At 40.7% G+C, this 19038-nt stretch overlaps 1 protein-coding gene across 10 annotated transcripts in view; it reads right to left on the reverse strand.

Moving 5' to 3' along the window:
• Positions 1-19038, reverse strand: part of LOC137843444 (potassium voltage-gated channel subfamily KQT member 1-like) — a 519382-nt gene that overhangs the window by 412848 nt on the left and 87496 nt on the right. For 7 of the 10 annotated variants that reach the window (XM_068658757.1, XM_068658731.1, XM_068658720.1 and 4 more), the window contains 2 exons: positions 7178-7204; positions 192-306 (listed from right to left, as the gene is read on the reverse strand). In XM_068658757.1, coding sequence (XP_068514858.1) covers positions 192-306; positions 7178-7204 — 142 coding nt within the window. The remainder of the gene's footprint in view (positions 1-191; positions 307-7177; positions 7205-19038) is intronic. The other 3 variants (XM_068658766.1, XM_068658748.1, XM_068658740.1) reach the window with 1 other exon arrangement.

A 19038-nucleotide genomic window follows, 5' to 3' on the forward strand; every position in this document is an offset into this window, starting at 1 on the left:
GACTACTTCCAATATGCTTAAAGCTAAGCATATTATAGAAACATTCACATACAGTTACCTAAACTCATAATCACTTAAAGTGCTGTCAAAGAATACTCCTTTTATTCAGGGACAAATACAATAATACAACACAAAAACAAATGTGCTTTATTATCAATTAAAAAGCTACTGAAAGCTACTGTTCCACTTACTGTGCCACATCAGATACAGCTGGCAGTGGTGACTCTTCTGTTATAAGGTCAATGTCATCAGTGAAGCTGTTGGCTCGTGACATTTCTTGGATGTTCCCTTCTAAATGTCTTTTCACTACACAAATAAATCAAAGAGATCATAATACATTAGGGTGACAACATATACAAACTATTTCCCTTATGATATTGTACAGTAATTTAGAGAAATAGTCCTAATATGTCACATGGCTTTTTTTGGTCAGAATCACAAAAATCAATGCTTAACATATGCCATACAAAAATACATAAGTGCACATATACAGTTCAAATACACAGGAACCTCTTACAAAACAACCTTTTCTTCTTGAGAGCTACCTACATGTAAGCAGAAATTCACCTTATCTATAACTTTAATGTGGACATGCCAATAGATGGAAATATTCAGACTTTCATTACTGCAGTTAATAGCACCTGATATGTATTGTTAAATTTCTCTAAAATCCTTCTTTAAACTTACTGTTTTTTATCATATAACTGCATTTTGTATTTAGTACTTTATTTGATCCCTGTATTCATCCCTGTTCAAAAATTCTCACAGGCTAAAGCCTCAGGTGTTTGAACTCAGGAAACTCAACAGGGTAGCTACAATGGATAACAAAGATGGTACTGCCCCTTTGAACATACTGCTTAAGTTCAATGCAGAGGAAAGCTACAAATTTCACTACATACTAAGAATATATACAATAACCAACAAATGAAGGATTTCACTCAGACTGTAAAAGTGCAACTAGCCATGTAAGTCATGAAAAATAATTGTTTTAAAAAGTTTGAGCAAATACTTGTCTCCATGAAGTACAGGTCCGAGTTCACAGAATGGCCGAGGTTGGAATGGACATCTGAAGATCATCTACTCCAACCCCCTGCTGAGCAGGATCATCTAGAGCACACTGTGCAGGCTGGCATCCAGGTGGGTTTTGAATATCTCCAGAGAAGGAGACTCCACAACTTCTCTGGGCAACCTGTCCCAGCGCTCTGTCACCCTCACAATAAATAAGTGCCCTCTCATACTCAGACGGAACCTCCTATGCTTCAGTTTGCGCCCACTGCCTCTCGTCATTTCACTGGATACCACTGAAAAAAATCTGGTTCCATCCTCCTGATATCTTCCCTTCAGCTATCTATATACATTGATGAGGTCTCCCTTCAGTCTTCTCTTTTCCAGGCTGAACAGGCCTGGTTTTCTCAGCCTGTCCTCATATGACAGATGCTCCATTCCTCTAATCATCTTAGAATTCCTCTGAACTCAACGCCAGTAGCTCCATGTCCCTCTTGTACCAGGGAGCCCAGAGCTGGACACAATACTCCAGGTGAGGCCTCACCAGGGCTAAGCAGAGGGGGATGATCACTCCCTTGACCTGCCGGCAACACTCTTCCAAATGCACCCCAGGATACCGTTGGCCTTCTTGGCCACAAGGGCACATTGCTGGCCCATGGTCAGCTTGCTGTCCAGCAGAACTCCCAAGCCCCTCTCTGCAGAGCCGCTCTCCAGCAGGTCAGCCCCCAGCTCCCAGCCTGCACTGGTGCTTGGGGTGATTCCTCCCTAGGTTCAGTACCCTCTATTTGCCCTTGTTGAACTTCATGAGGTTCCTCGCAGCCTATCCCACCAGCCTGGCAAGGTGCCACTGAATGGCAGCACAGCCCTCTGGGTATCAGCCACTCCTCCCAACTTTGTGTCCTCAGCAAACTTGCTGAGGGTGCACTCTGTTCCAGGTTGTTGTCGAATAAGTTGAACAAGACCAGACCCAGTACTGACCCCTGGGGGACAGCGCTAACTACAGGCCCCCAGCTAGACTGTGGCACCGAGCTCAGCACTCCGAGCACTGCCATCCAGCCAGTTCTCAATCCACCTCACCATCCACTCATCTAGGCTACACTTCCTGAGCAAGTCTACTAGGATTCTATGGGAAACAGTATCAAAAGCCTTGCTGAAGTCAAGGTAGACCACAGACACCACTCTCCTCTCATCTACCCATCTCATCATTCAAGGGCATCAGATTGGTTAAGCATGATTTGCCCTTGGTGAATCCATGCTGACTACTCCTGAGCACCTTCTTATCCTCCACATGCTTGGAAATGACCACTAGGATGAGCTGCTCCATCACCTTTCCAGGGATGGAGGTGAGGATGACTAGTTGTCTGGGTCCTCCTTCTTGCCCTTTTGAAGACTGACATGACATTGGCTTTCTACCAGGCCCCAGACACTTCTCCTATTCTCCACAACCTTTCAAAGACGACAGAGAGTGGCCTAGCAATAACATTAGCCAGCTCCCTTAGCACCCATGGGTGTATGCCATCGGGACCCATGGATTTGTGGATATCAAGTTTGCTTAGCTGATCTCTGACCTGACTCTCTTCGACCAAGAGCATGTGCTCCTTTCTCCAGACTTCTTCTCTTTGTCTCCAAGGTCTGAAATTTTCTTTTTTATTTATTTATTTTTTTTTTAAAGTTTTCCCCAGTCTTCTTTTTTCTACTGATGTATTTGAAGAAGCCCTTCTTATTGTCCTTGAAATCTCTTGCCAGATTTAATTCCAAATGGGTCTTGGCCTTCCTCGTAGGAACATACTTCCCTCCTTGGCCTTTCCTGCATACTCTGACAGTGTCCCTATCTTCCTCCTGAGTGGCCTATCCATTTTCCCACATGCTGGAAACTTCCTTCTTCTGTCTGAGTTTTCCACGAGCTCCCTGCCCATCCATACAGGTCTCCTGCACTCTTTGCTTGCCTTCTTACCATATGGGATGCACCAATCTTGAGCTTGGGAGAATTGATGCTTGAATATTGACTAGCTGTCTTGGACGCCCCTTCCTTCTAGGTCCTTTATCCATGGTATTCTTCCAAGTAGATCCCTGAAGAGGCCAAAGTTTGCTCTCCTGAAGCCCAGGGTCGCAATCCACCATTTATTCCACTATCAGCTGGAAGTGTCCATGTCTCAAGACACTGCTGTCCACAATGTGCATCCACAGTTCTTAAAGAAAACTGATTGTTCAACTGTGTACATTTGCTTGCTAGTTCCTTCTATGAGAGGCATTCAGTACTACATTGGCTTTTTGCCCCATAACTTGATATTTATAGGAAGCGAGATATGACAGTAGTATGCCAGTACTGAATCAAACACTTTCTCCTCATTCTGTGCTGAGCACTACAAAGCAGGTCTGCTCTTACTTCACGAGTCACCTGGAGCCCCTTCTTTGACCGTATACCTGCAGTCATGTGGCAAATATAGTCCTGTGCTTAATGGTCTCAGCTGGTGCTTGGCAATCTTCAATCACAGCAAGCTTTTGTTCCCTCTTTACATAGGGGACATAAACAGGCAAATTTTCTGTTTGGTGAAGACTTTACTATGACCATCTATGACAGTCTCACCCCACAGATATTGCACATATGTTTCATTCCTACAATCATTTTGAAAAAGACAATGCTTTGGGCTGTGATTATATACTTGATACAAACAGAAGCTCTGTAGTGTATACTCCATACCTCGTTTCATTAGTTGAATGGAGGACGTCCACTTTGCTCCGTAAAACTAAGTATTTGTGTCATGTCACAGACATTCTCTCTCTGCCTACCCCCTCCCCACCTTCCCACCATGCTCCCAACACAGATCTGTGGGCATAATAATTTTTTTGCATGTTTGGTTACAAAATAGGTTTATCTTAAAAACCTTCCCCTAGCATCCACAAATACTAACAGAAAGAAGAGCTTTTCATGGAAGTGCTATTCCTGAACAGCAAGTTCAAGCAGAAATCACAGCTCTGATTCTATTAACATTTGTATTGTGATATTAGAAGATTTCCCACTACTCTCAGAGACACTTGACTCAGGTTGGAGTCTGTTCAGGTTCATGTTTTGTTTAGTATTAAGCCACTATAAGACAATACGGGTTTTATCTTTGTAATCCTAAAATAAGATCTACTTAATACTAAATCCTTTTATGCTTTTACCACCCCTTAATTATGTGTTCCTGCTTAAAATATTAACCTGTTAATAATGTTTTCTGATCCACACATCCAAACATCAGAATCAATTGTAAATGCAAGTATCATATCCCTTGTTCTAAATATTCTTCTGTCTTTAAGGTGTCTGGCAGAGTCATGAGCAGTTACCTTATTTGAAACTTTATTTCTGGAAACAACTCATTTTCTGAAGTAATTGTCGCTTTCCCTGAGTGAACTTCCAAAAGTCATTTAAACAGCAATGTTCAATCATAAATCAAAATTCCCTGAATTGCACAAAAAAGGAATGAAAACATTTTTTGAATGTCAAGAAGCCGTGAGCTTCTGAGCAATGAAGTAATTCATAATAATCATTCATGATAATGTTTTCATTTTGAGGAAACATGGAGCATTAAAATACATTCAACACATGGCAGTGATGCTTTCCAGAAATAAAATCCAAAGTTATAAGGTCCAGCTACTACATATGGTAAGGCTGTAACAGCTGCAAACCAAGCCAGAACAACTACATCTTCCCTCTCTACATTTATTTTAATAAGCTTTCCTTTTCCAGGCTGACTTTATGGGAAATTAATCCTGTTTTTTTTTGTTGTAGAAAAGCAGGGAAGTGAAGCAAAAAAGTATGGAGGAAAGAAGAGAAGCCATCTTTCCTTCCTGCACCCTATTTATGACATGAAAAAGCTGTACTTACTCAGTTACAAGATTTATAATATTTTCTGAGCATGAACAGTTGTAAACAGCGAGTTGAAAATACAAAATAGAATATCTACAACCATACAAGGAACATCAATAAGTGTCACAGACATGGGAATCCATAAAACAAAACAACTCAAATGGAACAGCAAAAAATGTAAGCCTCATACACTTCTCTATTTTTATTTAATGCTATTTCCTAAAATGGTGAGAACATAATAAACACACCCAAATGTAACCCAGAGATTTTTGCAATGCCACTTAGCTTTATCTAAACTAAGATCCTTGTCTATCAAATCATCATTTTTTTTTTGTTTGTTTTGTTTTGTTTTGATACCCCAACCACTCTGTAGGCTTTAATAAAATTTTTCTTTACTAACAATTTCAAATGAAATATTAAAATAAAGAAACAATTTGATCTGTAAATAAAGCTACATATTTAACAATGGAAAACAAAGCTTATCAGCTTCTTTACAGTGAGATCAAATGTCTAGATTTTTTTTTTCTTTCAAGAGCCTAAAACCAGTTTTCTGGTACAACAGACATTCAGTATGGTTTAATTTCTTAAACTGCATATGCACTTGCAAAAGAAGTTTCATTGTTTTCTTAAATTATTTCCACAGTAGTTATCAGTTTAAAAGAAAATGTGCATAGCATACACTATGGATGACATAGCTCTAAGAAAAAAAAAAAAAAGAAAACTTCTTAATTTTTGCTCACTCAATGAGCAAAATTCACTGCCTAAATAAGAAAGCTCTAATTTCTTAACAGTCAATGGATGAAGAGAAAAAGAGGCCTCTTTGAAAAATGACTGTCAGTCCAGTCTTTGAGATCTGCATTAAATTTATAATGCATGTATCTTAATTCTACGTGCATGCTATGTAGGTTCAACCCAGACTAAAAGCTGACCCTGCCAGTCAACCATTTAACAAATTTCAGATCTGAAGTTGTACTGTTAAAACATTCTCTTTCCTAAAACCAGGCTCTCCTACTCTATATAATGAATGTCTAAGACATGAACGTGATCTGTTTAATTTATATGTAAGGATGTACATTGACAGAAAATGCATGGGGTTACTATACTTCCTCCATCCACAGGGACAAACTACCTGTGATATTGCAGCATTGTTCCTTGTCTTCTTTCCTGCAGAAAGAACTCTTATCACCTCACTGCCTGAAAATTGCCATTTTTAAAGCTGTGTAGAGAGCAAACTAGTTTTGGACCTAGACCAAAACATTTCCAAATTTTTACTTTCCACATAAAACAAGAAACTAAATGGTTTATGAAAGACAAGGGGTCTATAAATGTCTGGCACCTGACTACCAGCCTGCCTTTGCAAATAGAAGATTTCAATCTGCTATTATTATTCAGTTCAGCAGTCAAATGGTGTCCAGGTTTATCTGAGCAGTTACTTTGGAAGAATACAGCAAAATATACCATTAGCATAGATGGAATCATTTCATTATGTAAATTATATTGTGAGACCTTTTCTTCATTATTACTGTGAAACTAATGTGTCAGGAGTATATTCATTACTAGCCTAAATAAGAAGGGGCAAATTTTATTTTAGGTTTTCATATGAAATGTTCAAAATCTTGGCATTGAATGTAGGATTTTAAATCCTGAGTACTCAAATATAAGCCATCTGAAAATATCAAATACTAAGATTGTCTCATACACAGCTCAGATAGCTACAAGTACTCACTACAATTAAAAAAAAAAAAAAAGGCACAGTATGTTCCCAATTTTAGACATCTAAATTTATTTTCAGTAGAGACAATGTTCTCCCTGAATTTGATTTTGCTGACTGAAAGCCTGTAGAATCAGACCACAATGAATAAAACATCTGTTATAAAATGGAAGAGAAATAAAGGACTAACTCATAAAGTGAACTAATGAATAAGAATAGATTCATATTTGCTACAAATTGCTAAGCATATGCAAAAAGTGCCATGCATTATCGCTCCTGTACTTAGTTACATGTTTGGCTGCAAGTGTTTTAGATAAACGCCAACATCTGGTTTCCTGTGTATCTGATTTAAAACAATCAGCACTCAAAATACACTAATGCTGACTATATTTGTTTTACATTCTTCTGTTTAGATAAGCCTGTAGGCCAAATTGCATACTGACTTACACTCCAGGGAACCATGATCACTCATTACATGTCTAATGGGACAACACAGAGATGCAAATGAGTGCCAACACAATTCAAAATCACAAATGCATGTAGTACTGGAAAACATGCAGACAGAAAACACTGAAACATGTTCGAATGCATATGAAGATGCTGTTACCTACCTGACTGCCTGAACATCCTTGTAAGACCTAACAAACAAGAAGGATGCAACATATTCACACACACACACAAGCAAAATCATTTTCTATAATACCATAAATATTGGACTACTTTAGAAAAAGTACATTCAGCACAAAATCATTATTTTTTTTTCAATTGAACATATTAGTCTGGAACATTTAGTGAGGTATTTTTATATGAAAAAAAAACCTTGCAGAACAGGCGAATGTCCATACTACTGAACCTGTGTAATGTTTGGCATTAACTGACAAGCAGGTTTGTTGATAGATTCAGAAAAGTGGTCAGTGACCAATTGCACAAAGAGTTGTAAGTACCTCCTCATACTCAGATATGACCTGTCAGAAGAGAATCAGAGATTAATGGAGCATAGAAGCATGCAGAATTGGTGCCACTGTATCTGTTCAGATAGCGAGCTGTGATTTCCATTGCGCTCAGTTCAGTCCCCTTTAAAGAAGTAATTTAACAAAGGATTTTCCCTGGCCAATTTAATCTGAACACACTAATAGGTTTTATTTTTTTTAATTGTTTTTGATTAAACATCTAACAATTGTGTTGCTAAGGAAGAGCTACTAATCCAGCAATTTTGAATTCTACCTTTCTGGTTCTGTCATGCCTAGGACTGTTTTTTGGTTCTCTTCACAGGAATGACCTGCAACAGAAACCTAGAGGAAGCTGTTTTTAATATCTTCTCAGAAAGTTGTTCCAAAAAAAAGTGTCAGATGTTCTTTTTTGAAATGGCTCTAAATGCAGCTATCTGTGAATGAGCTGAAGTCATTCCACTGTCATCATTTAGTCACACTGCATGTTGGCAAATAATATACATACTATATGACTAGATATGTGGTTCAATTCCCTGGATGTTTCCCTTCAGCCTCCTGCCTTTCTCAGGAGAAAGCGCGTGGCAGTTCAGCAGTACATACAAGTCTGCCAGCCAAATACCTTTTCCCATGGCTATGCATAACTTTCTCTTATGGCCTCCAATTGCTACATCAAAATTCACCTGTAAGGACTTTTGTCCTCCAACTTACTGAGCTGACTGGACTAAAAGGGCCCAACAACAAAGCTGTTGGAGTACAGTAGGTCTATGCTGAAGCCCAAAGGACTTTCCCATTATCAAGAGACAAAATATTTCTGTGGATGAATTATTTCTTAATCTTCAGATTAAGATACAGAGACTATACCCATCACATGTAGCTAGCTCTTTCTAGGTTGCTATGAGGACATAAAACTAAATGCTGACTCTTTTTTTTTTTTTTTTCTTCTTTTAATGAAAACTATTTCTCCTAAAGAGAAAAAAAGCAGGCTTTGTAACTCAAATGAATGTGGTTCATATGGATGGTAATAATGGCTAAGACTGAGCAAAGAGGATGCAGGAAACAGAGTTTCCTGATTATAAGCTGGGCTGAGGGAGGAGAAGCATTCAGAGACACACAGTGAATTACACAGAGGACATAGCTTAGCCACTAATTTTCCACATAGCAGATTGCCCCATCTGAATAAAATCAATTTTATGAACAAGAAATACCTACATCAGTTTTCAAAGAGAGTAGATTTCCTTGTTTCCTACCAGGACTCTCAAAAGTGTTTGCACAGAGTTCTTCTGTCTCTCCCTCTTTGCAAACCTACTAGCTTAATGCTATATAGTCTTGCATTAAACATCTCAAAAACTAGGCAAATGCACGGAACAGCTCCAATTCTGTCACGGTGGTTTATGTTTGCCATTAACACTTGGTAGCTGAAACACCACAGACTTAGTTGCTGACATCTGTCAGCAGCAAGCTACTTCTCGTTCATATATAAAACCCAAAAGCTACCACAAGTGGTCCAAGAGGAATACGGACTGGGTACTTTTAGGAAACCATCTAACAAGGAAAATTGTATTTAAATGTCCAGAAAACATTTCTCGATATTCTACAGCAGAGTGCTTTGACCCATTTCAACTTTGAGAAGTATTTCTTCTCCTAGCTGAAACAGCAGTCATGTTTTTTGGTGTTTATTATTATTATTATTACTATTTTGTGTTCTAAAACAAACACACACACAGTTATCTGGGACAATCATTGTGTCCACAGAGGTTTGAACACATTTTCAGAGCTGGAAATGACATATATATGCAGCAATCATGATTAAATTCAAATCACCTATGCTAACGCATCTGACTTACTAAGGCTACTATTACTGAACTACTAGTTCAGTTATTCTGGAGAACAAAATAAAGTAAGAGTAGTCTGTGAAAATAAAACAAAAATAGCTTTGAAAGTGATCCTTCTACAATGACTTTTTTTTTTTTTAAGATTAAAAGACAAGAAGAATTGACTGTAAAATGCAACAATTAATAGCCAGTGAAATGTAATTTGGCAGTGTGTTAACTCTGCAGGGAGAGCCCTTAACACATACAAACTCTTAGAATTACACATAGGGAACATATCATTAAATATAAATAGAGTTACTTTCCATTATGGGATTCAGAACTGCCATTATAGTAAAAATGTTTATTTTAAAAAGGAAGTACAGTTTTAGTGTAGCTATTAAAGAAAATAAACCAGTCTGAAAACGTTTTTATTTTTCATGACTGTTAATGGTCAAAGCATACAAATTGCAGCGACGGTAATATTGGAAACATCTTCGAATTTTTGTCAATGTTTTGACTCACAAGAAAACAAAACCCAATTATTGTAATTGCAGAGAAATATACCAACCATTTCCTGGTCTAATGCAGTTCTTTGCAACACACAATTAAAACTTCCCATTAACTAGCAGTTAGTCATGAATTCAAGAAACACAACATTTTTGCCAATCTACTTATTCTGTACTGACTAGAAAAATGGTGATATGGCTGTCCTAAATCTTAAAGCAAGCTCAGCAAAAAAAAATTCTTAGATACTGACTGCAGTAGATTTGAATGGTTTTGAATTAAATCTCCAGTTGTGCTTATACTGTACATTGCACACGAAAAGAAGAAACAGTATTTTATGAATACTCCCTTTCTATCTCAAAATACATTTGTTCTGAATACATAACTGCTAAATGTTGCATGTGAAGACATATTACGGTAGTAAATTGTTGTTAGTAAAATTCTAAATTGGAAATATAAAAAAGAAATTTTAAATGGGCATTATTATGTGTACCCAATGCTATTGAAGTTTTGAAAGACATTTCTAGATCATAGAAATTGTATGGTAACAGCTTATAAGCACAAACAAAACTCTCATGATATATTATCTTTATAAAAACGTTATAAACCAACCTAAAACATTTACTTTAATACTAAATTCATGCCATGTATTTCAGCTCAGTATGCACATTCACTATTAATACATACTTTATTCCCACTTTTTCCACATTGCTTATGAGGAATTGCTATTAGAAGTTATTTAGAATGTTCTAAGTTCTACTTAAATTTATTTTAATTACAAATAAGGTACCGAGCTTTTCCTGCCCCATAAAAAAAAAAAAAAAAAAAAAAAAAAAAAAAAAGACTTGAACCTATTTTTGAGACTCAAATGATTAGCTTTAAGAGGACCCAGCATAGTAAGTTAGCATAGTATTCTACACTTTTTTAATAGCAACTTAAAATCAACACGGGAATAATTATCTTTATATCTAAGGTATACAACTCTACAGTTGACACATGCTCCCAGTCAGAGGCATAAAGTCTTTCTGTACTGACGACATTGTGGAAACTTTTCAATTTGCATCCTGTAGCTTAGGGTCTCCTCTGGCAACAGGCCCTCATTTTTGCCTGAAAATCACTATGACAATGAGAACTGCACTGAAGGATGTAATGAGACACACAGATCTATTGCAGTCACCTTCCTCTCCTGCAGAGGACTTGCAGGCAAAAGAATGAAAAACCTCACTCTATGAAATACACCTTGCACTTTCCAGTTTGACTGACCCACTCTCCTAATGGAGACAAGAATGTCCCCCTTGAAAAAGTGTGCAATGAAGCCCTGAAAAGCAGAGAACTGAGATATAGATGCCTATGCTGACACTGTAGGACTTTAGGGTGTCAGTACATTAAGAAACAGATGCAGATTCTACCAGTACCAAATAGAAATCCAGATGAAAGATGAATTTAAGGAGTGACTTGAATTGTTAATTTTATTTATTTTTTAATAAACTAGCAATTTTTTTTTAGGTAAAATATGAAAAAACTGCAAAAGACTGAAGTTTATAAAATAATTTCTGGAAAATGTTTTCATTAGAAATGTTCTATTTTACATAATATCTTTGAAAACTAACTTTCATCCTGAAAGAAGATCAAATACTTGACAGTTTCACTACCTTAATGGGTTCTTCCCAAACCATTTTGGCTTGGCTTTCTATACAGTAGATTTCACAAATTTTTGCTGTTGCCTAAGCATTCAGAAGGATCTTTCTTCGATATAAGCATTATAGTTTGCTTGTGTCCAGTGGATAGAGCACAACTGACTTGGGTATGTAACCTGAGCATGGTTGCTAATTCCTCACCATAGAGAGGCTTTTGAAGACAAAATATTGCTCTGTAATAGTTCTACTGTCTTGGAATAGAACAGATAATATTGCCTCGACCTTTGCCTTGGTCAAACACTAGAAATACAGGCTACAGTAAGAATATTTATAAGAATTTGAGTGTTCATTCATCAGTGACTTCAGATGTAGCCCATTTTGCTCCATCTGTTAAATCTAGGCAACCTAGATTACTTGCATATATCCTTATGTTAAAAAAAAAAATAAATAACATTAAAAAAAAAAAGATAAGCGTAGGGGTTGAAGGACCTAATGATCATTCAAATGCAAAGATACACATGCCATCTTGGAATGGTTTGCACTTTTGGATAACTGCTACAATTTACAAAACAGCTGCTTTTCCTAACATCAAAACACAGATGAGGAAAAACTGTATTATGCAGTACCTTGCATATTGATGTATTAAGTTTACATGGCAAGGATATGGTAGCGGGGTTTCTGCAGGGGTGGCATCTGTGAGAAGAGCCCAGAAACTGCCCCTTGTCAGATCAGAGCCAGATTCAGCTGGCTCCAAAAGGGATGCACTGCTAGCCAGAGTTGAGCCAATAAGCTATGTTGGTTGCACCTCTCTGGGAGTAGATTTAAGAAAGTGAAAAAAACACTGTACAACAACAGCTGGGAGAGCAAGGAGTGAGCAACAGCCTTGCAGATACCAAGGTCAGTGCAGAAGGGGGGGCAGGAGGTGCTCCAGGCACCGGAGAAGAAGTTCCCCTGTGGCCTGTGGAGAGGCCCCTGGTGGAGCAGGCTGTCCTCCTGCAGCCCATGGGTCCCACACAGAGCAGATCTCTATGCTGCAGCCTGTGGAGGAACCCCTGGTGGAGCAGGTGAATGTGACCTAGAGGAGGCTATCGTCCGTGGAGAGCCCCCACAAAAGCTTTTCCAGAGTTGTAGCCTGTGGAGAGGAGCCCATGCAGGTGCAGACGATCTTTCAGGATGCTGCCCATGAGGACCCATGTTGGAGCAGTTTGCTCCTAAGGGATGGACCTCATAGTACAAACCCATACTGGAGCAGTTCTTGAAGAGCTAGCTGCTTGGAGGAAGGACATAGAAGAGGGTAGATGGGTGGGGAGGTAGTTTTAGTTTGTTTTTATTTTCTCACTGCATTAGCTTGTTAGAAATAGGTAATCAATTACATTAATCTTTCTATGCTGACCCTGTTTTCCTGTGATGGTAATTACTGAGTGATCTCCCTGTCCTTATCTCAGCCCTTGAGCCCTTTTCGTTGTATTTTCTCCCCTTTTCCCTCTGACGAGGAGGAGCAAAAGGGCTGTTGTGGTTGAGCCCAGCTGAGCAAAACCACCACACCTTGTCTCCAACAGAAGTGAAGAGTGGATGCTCAAAGACAAGCCAAGTATATAGTGTTAGCTTTACAGAAACATCCGGTGGTCTACAGCTGTGAGCCTGTGTTGGGTCTGTCTGAGCTGGAGTCACCTTTTCCCTGCAGCAGCCCACACAGTGCTGTGCTCTGCACTCGTAGCTGGAACAGCACTGATATCACTCCAGTGTTGTGTCTATTGCTGCGTAGTGCTGGCACAGCATCAGGACTCCTTCCAAGCCCCCAAGAGCCAGCAGGCTGAGGGTGGGCAAGTGATGGGGAGGGGACATTGCCAGGGCAGCTGACCTAAACCAACCAAAGGGATATTCCATAACACCTGATGTCACACTCAGCAATAAAAGGGGGGGCTCTCGTGGGGGAGGTGGCTGTTCCTCCTGAACAACCACTACGCGTTTTGAGGCCCTGCTTCCCAGGACGTGGCCAAACATCGCTCATTGAAGGGAAGTAGAGAATAATGTTTTTTCTCTCTCTCTGTGCTTCTGCATGGACTTATTGTTTCTTTTGCTTCTTTTTCTCCCCATTCCCTTTCCCTTTAATTAAACCTTTCTTATCTCAAACCTTGAGTTCTGTGTGTTGTATTTTCTCCCCCTTCCTGTTTGAGGAGAGGGGGAGTGAGAGAGTGGTTGTGGTGGAGCTCGGCTGCCCACCTGAGTAAAACCACCACAGGGCCTTTCCAAGCCTGAGGTGCTATACAAGAATATTTGCTGTGTTTTCCTCAGTAAACTTGTTCACATAGAGTTGAGGATATGTTAAAATGAATCTGTCCACACTAATCTTACTATAGATCTGAAATCATACTTGCCTAGTGATTGGGAAATTGGTGCACTAGCTTCAAACACTGTTGATATTGCTACAGGGAAAAATGCCATACTAGTGAATCCATATGTCAAAATCCTAGAAAAGGATGTTATAAGTAAAAGGAATTTTATCCCAATAAATCCTCTGAAAAAAAGGTATTGCAGAGTCTGGGAACAACAATGAAGGCATAGCCCAAGAGGCAAATCCTTTCTTTCAGGAAGATGAAGTGAAGACTCTTGGATTATGACTGTAGCGCATTAAGACCTAAGATTTTCACTGCCATTTGCAGTCTTGGCATCACGAAGGCTCCCAGAAAGCTTTTAGAATTTTGCTTTCAGACCAGTAGAGAGAAGTTAACATCTCGTTCCTCATCTCTGCCTTCTTATTCATTGGTGCTTCTTGTACTGTTACTTACTCATACTATGCACCACCAATGCTTTTCTGTTAAGAAACCCCCACCCCAAACCTCAGCAAAACTTATCCCTTATGAATAGTATTTCAAACTAGAAGTCCTTTAGGGTTTTCATATCCAGTTTTTGATATGATCCTTCTTCCATTTGAAGAATAGATTTAACATAGAATCATTAAGGTTGGAAAAGACCTCCAAGATCATCTGGTCCAACCATCCCCCTACCACCAATGTCACCCACTATCCATGTCCTTTAGCACCACATTCAACTTTTAAATTAGGTTGAAGTAATAAAGAAAATATTTGGCTGCTTTGTTCACAGTGCTGACTGTTTCTTGCTTTGCAAAATTCTAGTATTAGGTTTGCTAGAAGCACCTCCTGATGCACCTGTTTCTAAAGCACCTGCTTCTTTTATACCCAGATCTGTCCACCACTCTCATCTAATATTGCAAGGTATTCACAAAAATCTTAACCCTTTCCTGGTTCTTAGAAATTGGCATCAGTCAAGAACAACACATATAGTCACTTGCAGTCTAAGGTTAAATGAGAGCTGGCAGCATGGAGACAAAATTCAGCAATTTTATTTACCCTGGAGTAGTTGTTCAGATGCAAAGGCAATTGCTTAAATGAGATAATTGAAATCAAAGACAGCCTTTCTGTGACAATTCATTCTTTCTTCATGGCTAAGAACCTGATTCCCTTGGAAAGAGTCTCATGAAAAAAGCTACATTTCAGCAATTGAAATGGGACACATCTGCATCCATGGAGGAGGATGCACAAAGCTAAGAAGTCCCATCTCCCTGCAGAATAGTTGATTCAGATGGCTGGAAAAGACAGTAAGATAAACACTGGAAAATCCCTCAGACAATTTTGTCTTTCTCTCATGTTGGCAAGAGTAACACGACCTGGCTGCAGCAGAGACTAAATGAGGGGGAGGAGACAGAAGACTATAGAGTTGTGTGACTGCTTCTTATAAAATAGTAAGACATGATGGTCTATTCAGTGGATGATATGGAGACTGAAGGAAGCAGAAAAGCAGAGCATTAGAGGTCTCCTTACTACTAAGGAGATTATAAATTAAATGCTTTAAAATTCCTGGAGAAGAGGAGGCTCAGGGGTGACCTTATTGCTCTGTATAAGTACATTAAAGGAGGTTGTAGTGAGGTGGGGGTTGGCCTGTTCTCCCAAGTGCCTGGTGACAGGACAAGGGGGAATGGGCTAAAGTTGCTCCAGGGGAGTTTTAGGTTAGATGTTAGGAAGAATTTCTTTACTGAAAGGGTTGTTAGGCACTGGAACGGGCTGCCCAGGGAGGTGGTGGAGTCACCATCCCTGGAAGTCTTCAAAAGACGTTTAGATGTAGAGCTTAGGGATATGGTTTAGTGGGGACTGTTAGTGTTAGGTCAGAGGTTGGACTCGATGATCTTGAGGTCTCTTCCAACCTAGAGATTCTGTGATTCTGTGAAAATCAAACAACAAACTTGCTCAAATTCTTCTTTTTCAGAAAGTACTACTGACACACAGATTTTATAGACACCAACCTAAATTAGCCTGCTGTCTGAGAGGTTCAAGTATTTTCCCCCTCTGGCTGTTTTCACTCCAGCCAACCCATGTCTGAGTTTGACATCTGCTAATGGATTTATTTATTTATTTAGCAAAGAAAATCATTATTCCTTTAAGAAGACTTAAGTAGAAGATAACTAAGAGAAATAGAGAATCTTTACCAGCCAGAATGATCCCCTTGTAAAAACCATCATTACTTTACCAAAGTTGATATTATGTTTAGCTGATAGAGATCTTTCATATGACATATGAATAGGCTTACTGTTTTATGAATGCAATTTTACCTTACTAGAAACAGTGCAACCTTAGAACGTGCAGAGATACCATTTTTCTCCAGCAAGGGAAGAGTCCTTTTTAACACTGACTGATGTTTTATTATACTAAGACAAGTTTGCATGTACTTTTGCATACACTTTCTAAAGTATAGGGCTGTCTAAATTCATCTCGGTAAATCTGCTGGTCCCCTGTGTACACCAAAATATAGTGCTTGCTCCCTCTCTCAAACAAGGTTATAGGAACAGCAACCACTCAGACCTTCATATAAACAGCAACAGAAACTTGTAGACTTCTATGTAGGGCTGCTGACACACTTGCTTCATGATGGTTCACTCAGCACAAACTAATCTAGGATAGATTCAGGTCAACCTGACCTGAAATGGATCTTAATTGAGTTAGTACAACCAGGTCTAGAGTATCCCATTGCCATGGTCTGATTCACCCCATTAAAAAGAATGAAAAAAAGCCACTGGCAACAAATACTGGCATTATGCAGCTTAGGATTTTTTTATTTTTTTTTTCTGGAAACTGGAGTCAAGTTCTGAGGAGTCAGCATAATATAATACTTAAAGGAATACAAATAGATCCAAAAGGTCAGAACACGGTCGCAGTTTATGTACTCATGAGGCAGATTCAGGACCACGTTATATGCAAGCCAGAATTCCTGGAATTAGTTATCAGAATTGTATTATAGATGTGATAATTCCCATAATTCACATTATTCAGAAATGGAAAGTTATTATTCTTTAATTAATTTTTTTTAAGTTCATGCCAACTCCATAGAATTCTCCTGCTGGTGATACCACACAGTGCAGACCGTAGGAAGAATGAAATGGATGAAACCCAGAAATGTTTTCTCTTTGATGATGGATTGCCACTGCTGGAAGATGACTAATGCTGATTACAAAGACCACAATTCAAAAAGCCATCACTGATACCCATGCTTTTGCATTTCCAAGCTTGGTACTTTGCTGCTGTACTGGGTAGCACTGATTACATCTCTATTGTTTCATTTGCCGAGGCAATCGGCTCCGGGGCAGGCACGTTCTGCAGCAGAGCGGGGTACCGGGACAGGAAGGGCTTTTTTCCCGGCACCAAGGCCACTCGAGGCAGCCGAGGGAGCCGCCAGGGCCCGGCAGCCCTCGCAAGGGAGGCTGACGAGGCGTAGGCGGAGGCGGCAGCGCCCCCTCCCCGGCCGTTCAAAAGCCGCCCCTGGGGAGCGCGGCGACCTGGATGGGCAAACAGGGCGGGGCGTGGCAGTTAGTGCAGGTAGGGCGAGCAGGGAGGGCAGGGCGATCCCCCCCGCCCATAAGAACAACTCCTCTGATGGCTGTCTAGCACTAGCTAGGCTGCAATGGTCTACAGTAGGCAGAGAGCTCTCTCTAGAAAGTCTGTAACCACCCAGACTGACTGCCTGCTCAGCAATGCGGCAGTTCAGGTCTCTGGATGCAGGGAGTGCCTGAGCCTGTTGCTGCCCTATGAGGGACACCCTGTGTGTGAGGTGTGAACGGGTGGATAGCCTGGTCTGCCTGGTAGCAGGGCTCAAGGAGGAGGTGGAGAGGTTGAGGGATATCAGGGAGTGTGAGCAGGAGATAGACTGGTGGAGCGACTCCCTGCAGGGCCTGAAGGAGAGGTACCGGGGTGAGACACCCCAAATGGGGGTGGACCCCCTGCCCTGTCGTTGTTGGGCAGAGGGAGGGGACCTGGGAGTTGAGGAGGAATGGAGACAGGTCCCTGCTTGACCTCGCAGGCAACACCCGCCCCTACTGGGAAAATGTTGAGGTGCTTAATGCCTTCTTTGCCTCAGTCTTTAGCAGCAAGAGCAGTTGTTCTCTGGATATTCAGCATCCTGAGCTGGTAGAAGGGGATGGGGAGCAGATTGGGGCCCTCATAATCCACCAGGAAATGGTTGGTGACCTGCTACAACACTTGGATGTATGCAAGTTGATGGGGCCAGATAGGATCCACCTGAGGGTACTGAGAGAACTGGAGTAGGAGCTGGCCAAGCTGCTTTCCATCGTTTATCGGCAGTCCTGGCAATCAGGGGAGGTCCCAGTCGACTAGCGGCTAGCAAACGTGACGCCCATCTACAAGAAGGGCTGGAGGGTAGACCCGGGGAACTACAGGCCTGTCAGTTTGACCTCAGAGCTAGGGAAGCTCATGGAGCAGATTATCTTGTGTGTCATCACATGGCACTTGCAGGGCAAGCAGGCGATCAGGCCTAGTCAGCATGGGTTTATGAAAGGCAGGTCCTGCTTGACAAACCTGATCTCCTTCTATGACAAAGCGACACGCTGGGTGGATGAGGGAAAGGCTGTGGATGTGGTCTACCTTGATTTCAGCAAAGCCTTTGACACCATTTCCCACAGCATTCTCCTCAAGAAACTGGCTGTTCGTGGCTTGAACTGGTGTAAACTTTGTTGGGTTAAAAACTGGCTGGATAGCTGGGCCCAAGGAGTCGTGGTGAATGGAGTTAAATCCAGCTGGAGGCCAGTCACTAGTGGCGTCCCCCAGGCCTCAGTACTGGGGCCAGTCCTCTTTAATATCTGTAACGATGATCTGGATGAGGGGATCGAGTTCACCCTCAGTAAATTCGCAGATGACACCAAGTTAGGTGTGTGTGTCAATCTGCTCGAGGGTAGGAAGGCTCTGCAGGAGGATCTGGATAGGCTGGACTGATGGGCTGAGGCGAACTGTATGAAGTTCAACAAGGCCAAGTGCCGGGTCCTGCACCTGGGGCACAATAACCCCAAGCAGAGCTACAGTCTGGGAGATGAGTGGTTGGAAAGCTGCCTGGCTGAGAAGGACCTGGGTGTATTGGTTGATAGCTGGCTAAATATGAGCCAGCAGTTTGCTCAGGTGGCCAAGAAGGCCAACAGCATCCTGGCTTGTATAAGAAGCAGTGTGGCCAGCAGGGCTAGGGAAGTGATTGTCCCTCTGTACTTGGTTCT

The sequence above is a fragment of the Anas acuta genome, chromosome 1, assembly GCF_963932015.1.
Source record: "Anas acuta chromosome 1, bAnaAcu1.1, whole genome shotgun sequence".
Lineage (NCBI taxonomy): Eukaryota > Metazoa > Chordata > Aves > Anseriformes > Anatidae > Anas > Anas acuta.